At 45.1% G+C, this 7,708-nt stretch overlaps 1 protein-coding gene across 1 annotated transcript; it reads left to right on the plus strand.

Moving 5' to 3' along the window:
• The first annotated feature begins 309 nt into the window (after window positions 1–309).
• Window positions 310–1,939, plus strand: LOC117090727 (vasodilator-stimulated phosphoprotein-like). The gene is given in 3 exon segments (XM_033223331.1): window positions 310–469; window positions 471–1,149; window positions 1,152–1,939. Coding segments are annotated over 3 exon segments (1,149 nt in total). The 5' UTR covers window positions 310–409; the 3' UTR covers window positions 1,562–1,939.
• The last annotated feature ends 5,769 nt before the right edge of the window (window positions 1,940–7,708 follow it).

Below are 7,708 nucleotides of genomic sequence, written 5' to 3' on the forward strand. Positions count from 1 at the left end.
AACCAAGATGCTCTCAATCACCTGACCTCCTGATCTGCCCGCCTTGGCCTCCCAAAGTGCTGGGATTACCGGCATGAGCCACTGTGCCTGGTCTCATCTTTTAGTCTTTCTACTTAAGATCAGAGTTGTGAACAGTGTAGCCGCCGCCGGCAAGCGGGGCGCGTCGGGGAGCGGATGCCGCATCCCGTTTCTGCCTCAGGGACCTCTCATCAGACCGTCTGAGGGAAGCGGCGCCCGGAGACTCGCCCCGGCCCGGTCCACGTTCTACCCAGGAAGCCGGACTCTATGGGGCGGGACCCTGGGGGAGCCTCAGTCGAGCCTGGAGCCAGCCTCGAACCCCTGAACCTCCAGCCAGGGGCGCCCCGGGAGCAGCCAGTCCGTGGGCGCGCCGCCTGCCCGCCCATCAGCCATGAGCGAGACTGTCATCTGTTCCAGCCGGGCCACTGTGATGCTTTATGATGACGGCAACAAAGCGATTTCTCCCTGCTGGCACAGGTCCCCAGGCCTTCAGCCGCGTCCAGATCTACCACAACACCACGGCCAATTCCTTTCGCCTCGTAGGCCGGAAGATGCAGCCCGACCAGCAGGTGGTCATCAACTGTTCCATCGTCCGGGGCGTCAAGTATAATCAGGCCACCCCCAACTTCCATCAGTGGCGCGACGCCCGCCAGGTCTGGGGCCTCAACTTTGGCAGCAAGGAGGATGCGGCCCAGTTTGCCGCCGGCATGGCCAGTGCCCTAGAGGCGTTGGAAGGAGGTGGGCCCCTTTCACCCCCAGCACCTCCCACCTGGTCCGTCCGGAACAGTCCCTCTCCGGAGGAGGTGGAGCAGCAGAAAAGGCAGCAGTCCGGCCCGTCGGAGCACCTAGAGCGCCGGGTCTCCAATGCAGGAGGCCCACCTGTTCCCCCAGCTGGGGGTCCACCCCCACCACCAGGACCTCCCCCTCCTCCAGGTCCTGTCCCATCCCCAGGTTTGCCCTCCTCGGGGGTCCCAGCTGCAGCACATGGAGCAGGGGGAGAACCACCCCCTGCACCCCCTCTACGGGCAGCACAGGGTCCTGGTGGTGGGGGTGGTGGGGGAGCTGGGGCCCCAGGCCTGGCCGCAGCTATTGCTGGAGCCAAATTCAGGAAAGTCAGCAAGCAGGAGGAGGCCTCGGGGGGCCCACAGCTCCCAAAGCTGAGAGTGGTCGAAGCGGAAGTGGGGGACTCATGGAAGAGATGAACGCCATGCTGGCCGGGAGAAGGAAAGCCACACAGGTTGGGGAGAAAACCCCCAAGGATGAATCTGCTAATCAGGAGGAGCCAGAGGCCAGAGTCCCGGCCCAGAGTGAATCTGTACGGAGACCCTGGGAGAAGAACAGCACAACCTTGCCAAGGATGAAGTCATCTTCTTCGGTGACCACTTCCGAGACCCACCCCTGCACGTCCAGCTTCAGCGATGACTCGGACCTACAGAGGGTGAAACAGGAGCTTCTGGAAGAGGTGAAGAAGGAATTGCAGAAAGTGAAAGAGGAAATCATTGAAGCCTTTGTCCAGGAGCTGAGGAAGCAGGGGTCTCCCTGACCACAGAGACGGACCCAGAAGACCCGCTTCTCCTTTCCTCACACCCCGCCTGTCACCCTGCTTTCCCTGCCTCTACTTGACTTGGAATTGGCTGAAGACTACACAGGAATGCATCGTTCCCACTCCCCATCCCACTTGGAAAACTCCAAGGGGGCGTGGCTTCCCTGCTAACACCCATACTGGCTGCTGATTGGCTGGGGAGGCCCCCGCCCTTTTCTCCCTTTGGTCCTTCCCCTCTGCCATCCCCTTGGGGCCGGTCCCTCTGCTGGGGATGCACCAATGAACCCCACAGGAAGGGGGAAGGAAGGAGGGAATTTCACATTCCCTTGTTCCAGATTCACTTTAACGCTTAATGCCTTCAAAGTTTTGTTTTTTTAAGAAAAAAAAAATATATATTTGGGTTTTGGGGTAAAAGGGAAATTTTTTTTTCTCTTTGGTTTTGATAAAATGGGGTGTGGGAGTTTTTAAATGCTATAGCCCCGGGAAATGGGCAGCTATTTAAGGGGAGGAGATGTCTCACGGGGCTGGGGGGTGCCTCCCCCCACCCCAGGGACTCCCCTTCTCTCTGGCTCCTCCCCCTTTTCTATGAGGAATTAAGACGCTGTAACTTTTTGGAACCTCAGTTTTTTGATTTTTTATTTGGGTAGGTTTTGGGGTCCAGGTCATATTTTTACCCCTTGGAGAAAATAAGATGAGGGAGAAAGGAAAAGGGGAGGAAACTTCTCCCCTCCCACCTTCACCTTTAGCTTCTTGAAAATGGGCCCCTGCGGAATAAATCTGCCAATTTTTATTTTAAAAAAAAAAAAAAAGGTAAGAGTTGTTTGCACACCACAATTACAGTGTTATAATACTCTGTTTTTCTGTGTACTTACTATTACCAGTGAGTTTTGTACCTTCAGATAATGTCTTATTGCTCATGAATGTCCTTTTGTTTCTGATTGAAGACTTTCCTTTAGCATTTCTTGTAGGATAGGTCTGCTGTTGGTGAAATTCCTCAGCTTTTGTTTGTCTGGGAAAGTCTTTATTTCTCCTTCGTGTTTGAAGGATATTTTCACTGGATATATTATTCTAGGGTAAAAGTTTGTTTTTTTTTTTTTCCTTCAGCCCATCACACATATCATGGCACTCTCTCCTGGCCTGTAAAGTTTCCACTGAAAGTCTGCTGCCAGATGTATTGGAGCTCCATTGTACATTATTTGTTACTTTTTTCTTGCTGCTTTAGGATCCTTTCTTTATCCTTGACCTCTGGAAGTCTGAATATTAAATGCCTTCAGATAGTTTTCTTTGGGTTAAATCTACTTGGTGTCCTATAATGTTCTTGTACTTGAATATTTATTCTCTGCTATTATCCCATTGAATAAACTTTCTACCTCTATTTCTCTACTTCCTCTTTAAGGCCAGGAACTCCTGGCTTTGCCCTTTTGAGACTATTTCTAGAACTTGTGGGCATGCTTTGTTCTTTTAAATTTTTTGTCTCCTCTAATTGTGTATTTTCAAATAGTTTGTCTTCAAGCTCACTAATTTTTTCTTCTGCTTCATCAATTCCACTATTAAGAGACTGATGCATTATTTATTGTCAATTGCATTTTTCATCTCCAGAATTTCTGCTTGATTCTGTTTAATTATTTCAATCTCGTTGTTAAATTTATCTGATAGAATTCCAAATTCTTTCTCTGTGTTATCTTTAATTTCTTTGAGTTTCCCTGAAAACACTATTTTGAATTCTCTGTCTGGAAGGTCACATATCTCTGTTTTTCTATGATTGGTCCCTGGTGCTTTAATTAGTTTGTTTGATGAGGTCATGTTTTCCTGGATGGTCTTGATGTTTGTGGATATTCAATGCCTGAGCATTGAAGAATTAGGTATTTATTGTAGTCTTCTCAGTCTGGCAGTACATTACCCTCCTGGCTTTGCTATGTGCCAATACACATGGAGTATTCCCAGGCAGAGAGGCTCCCTCAAGTCTTAGTGTTCAAGGTGTTTACTGGAACTTCATCATGGAGACATGCTTGATTGTCCACGTGGATGGATCTTCTCAGTTTTCAGTTTCCAGTCTTTCCAGGGGTGACCTAAAGCCTGGACTCTAAGTCTCTTAGCTCATTTTCCTGACCTGGCTAGACCCCATCCTAAATCTCATTATTAGACTATCCCTTATGACCCAAGACCCCCAGGCAAAGATATCCCTGTTAGGCATTACACGTTGAAGATTACCTTCCAGGAGTCTAGGACAAAGGCCAGACCTCTTTTCGGTCAAGGTTAATTTTTATTTGAAACTGTACAACATGCCATCACTCTATTATCCTTTCTGTTTTATCTTCAAAATAACCCTAATTGATGGGTAAGGATGTTTATTATCATAAACAAGATCTCAAGAGGGAAGACGCGGCCGGGCGCGGTGGCTCAAGCCTGTAATCCCAGCACTTTGGGAGGCCGAGACGGGCGGATCACGAGGTCAGGAGTTCGAGACCATCCTGGCTAACACGGTGAAACCCCGTCTCTACTAAAAAATACAAAAAGCTAGCCGGGCGAGGTGGCTGGCGCCTGTAGTCCCAGCTACTCGGGAGGCTGAGGCAGGAGAATGGCGTGAACCCAGGAGGCGGAGCTTGCAGTGAGCTGAGATCCGGCCACTGCACTCCAGTCCCGGTGACAGAGCGAGACTCCGTCTCAAAAAAAAAAAAAAAAAAAAAAAAAAAAAAAAAAAAAAGAGGGAAGACGCTTGGGCAAGTTTGCACAGTCAATCCTGGACTCATGGTACAAGACTCTTTCCACTCTCTGAGAGCCTCGAGTCCTGAGAAGAAGATGGAAACAAGGTGTGTATGTGTATGTGTGTGCACATGTGTGTTTGTGCGTGTAAATGTATAGCTAATGAGTATGTGTGGATATGTGTACGTCTCTGTGTGTTTGTGTATATATGTGGATGTTTGTGTGTCTATAAGTATGGTTGTATATATGTGTATCTGTTCAGTGGTGCACATCTGGAATACCAGCTACTCAGGAGGCAGATGAAGGAGGATCACTTGAGCCCAGGAGTTTCAGAGAGAGAAAATTTCAATGATTTTCTTGCAATTAGAAGAAGAAACCTGGGGTTGGACATAAAAAGACATAAAGCACCGCATAAAGAGGCAGAGAAATGTCTAATGAAAAACAAGTGATCAAGGATTAGTTAGTTCATCCATAAAGAAATATAGCACTTTAGCAGCAGAATAAAACTGTAAGATAATTTCCTCTAGAACCCTGACAATCTTTGTGAGAAAACTGTTGATCACATATGTTAATTGCCAAAACTTGCAGGACTCTGTGCAACAGAACTGGCTAGTAAAACCATCTTTCTTAAACTCATTATACTACAAGTGACATTCAACTTTTTCTCAAGCAAGATTTCACAAACCTATCTCCAGCTTCAAGATAGTGAGGGAAAGTGTGATCAGATTTTATGATAAATTGTGCCTGTCTCTGAACCCATCTCCTCCTATTGAAGAGAAGGAAAATGAGGCAAGCACATTGCAGCCCTGCTGACAACAGTCACAAGATAAGCAAATAATTATTATTTTAAACCAGAGAGTCCTATACTTTATTCACGAATGCCACACATTCTATATTAGATCTTTCAGTTCAATTTACTTGTATTATTTGAAGCAAATTTATAAGACTCAAATTATTCAGAAAATACTTCCAAGCTAATAAAACACATTAACCAGAGGAAGTATCATGCTATGCAATATGGTGTGGTGGTGAAGGGTGGAGGCTCTAAAACCAGAAAACACAGGTTCAAGTCCTGGCTCCACCACTTTGGCAAGGTTACATGGTCTTGCTGTGCCTCAATATCTCCATCTAAAATGTGGGGATGACAATAATAGTGTCTATTTCACAGAGTTGTTTTGAGGAAGATAATATATATGAAGCACTTTGAACAGCAGTTATTGCTATGTAAGTGTTTGCTCTAGTTATTTTAACATTTCAGGTTATAAATATCTACCCTGTTATTCAGATAACAAGAGTCCCTAAGCTGATAACATGATGAAGAGCTTTTGGGTTTCTTAATTTCCATCAGTTTTGTGAGGGAAAAAATACCACATGAAGAAGAGCAACTAAGCAGGCGTGAGAAGGAAGCTTGGCTTAAGATTGGGGGGCTTGGGTTTATTAGGCTTTTGTCTTTTAAAAATTTCCTAAGCTCCATTGATAAGAAGATGTTCAATATCAATCTAGCTAAAAAGGATCAATAGACCCCACAAGACACTGAGTTAGAGACAAAAATAGAAGGGTAATAAAAGAAATATGGAAAACTACACAACCAGAAAAATAGACAACTACCAGTACCCAAGCATGGCTAAATCTCACAGGATTATGCTGAATGGAAGAAGCCAGCCACAAATGCGCACATAAGGAATGATTCCATTTACATGAAGTTCAAGAACAGATGAAATGAATCCATGGAATCGTGAGATTTTGCCATGTTTTGGGTGCCACAAAAATGGCACTTTTTGTATTCTAACATGGTGGAAAGGACAGAAAAACAAAAGAAGAAAACTGAGCTAGGTAGCTCCCTCAAGCCCTTTCATAAGGTCACTAATCCCATTCATGAGGGGGCTCCTCCCTCATGACTTAGTCATCTCCTAAAGACTCCATCTCTTAATGCTATCACACTGGGTTTAAGTTCCAACATGAATTTTGGAGTAGACACAATCATTCCAACCATAGCAAATAGACTTTACTAAAAAAGAAGAAAAAAGAAAAATCTTGTCTCTAAACATAATATTCTAAGAGTTTATATATTTACAGCCCAGTTTTCCACTTGCGTACATACATGTTTGTGACCATGAGTGTCATTCTTAGTTGAGAAAAGTTTCAGTAAGTTAAGTTTTTTCTCACATTATCTACTAATATCTTATTCAGATAAAACCAAATTTCTAACCTAGATTTTAGGTTGAGACAGGAACCCATAGTCATTTTCTGGGATGTGAGAATGACAGAGAGAGATATTAACTAGCAGAATCCAACTACAAAAATAAATTTAAGAGCACAATTCTCTACTAATGACTCCCCCAGACAAATCACTACTTGGATAGCAATGAATCAACCTAAAATGAAAGTGAGAAAAATTCAAGTCCTTTTCACAAGGGATGGATGTTTATGAGACTATTAAGTGAAGAGGGTTCAGAAACAAGGGGATAAATAGCATGCTAATTTGGGTTTGAATGGAGTAATGAGATGATCTTGGAAATACAAGAATCGTGCTTAATGGGACTTGTTTACTTGCAATTCAATAAACCAATATACATAAATTCAAAGAGACAAAGGACACGAGCGCTCAGAACAAAATTATAGGAATACAGCCAGTCACAGTGGCTCATGCCTGTAATCCCAGCACTTAGGGAGGCTGAGGTGGGCAAATCACCTGAGGTCAGGAGTTTCTGACCAGCCTGGCCAACGGGGTGAAACCCCATCTCTTCTAAAAATACAAAAATCAGCCGGGCATGGTGGTGGGTGCCTACAGTGCCAGCTACTTGGGAGGCTGAGGCATAAGAATCACTTGAACTGGAAGGCGGAGGTTGCAGTGACCGGATTGCCCCACTGCACTCCAGCCTGGGTGACAGAGTGGGACTCCATCTCAAAAAACAAACAAATATATACAAATTTGCAGTAATAAATTTAGCAAAGAGGCGCCAAAGTTGAGATAAGGGTCACTGTTCCACATCTGACACCTTTAATTCTTGAGTCATAGGGGTGGCAAGCCAGGAACAGAATCTTCTGAATGGAAGCTAAAACCAGCCTTTGGGGTGGGTTCAGAGAGACTGTTCAGACTCAAGATGTGAAAGCAGATGTTTCCTGGTAGAAAATATCCCGAATGCAAGGGCATTTTCAAAAACAGTGGTGCTGGGGGAGAGAAAATGCTGTGCGTTTAAAAAGAAAAAGAAAAAGAAATTAAAAGAATAGAAACAAGGAAGAAAAAGTGACTAGACAGTAGGGTGACCATACGTTCTCAGACCATCCAGGCTCTGAGGAGGGCGAGACTAGGCCAAAGTTACCCAGCAACAAGGTACAGCTAAGGTTACATCTGCTGTCCCGGTGCAATTATTATAGTGCCCCCTTCACTCTCAGAAGTGTCTGAATTTGGATGATGAAGCTTATGATCACCCTACCAAAGAG

This window comes from Trachypithecus francoisi, unplaced genomic scaffold (genome assembly GCF_009764315.1).
Source record: "Trachypithecus francoisi isolate TF-2019V2 unplaced genomic scaffold, Tfra_2.0 Contig01105, whole genome shotgun sequence".
In the NCBI taxonomy this organism is placed as follows: domain Eukaryota; kingdom Metazoa; phylum Chordata; class Mammalia; order Primates; family Cercopithecidae; genus Trachypithecus; species Trachypithecus francoisi.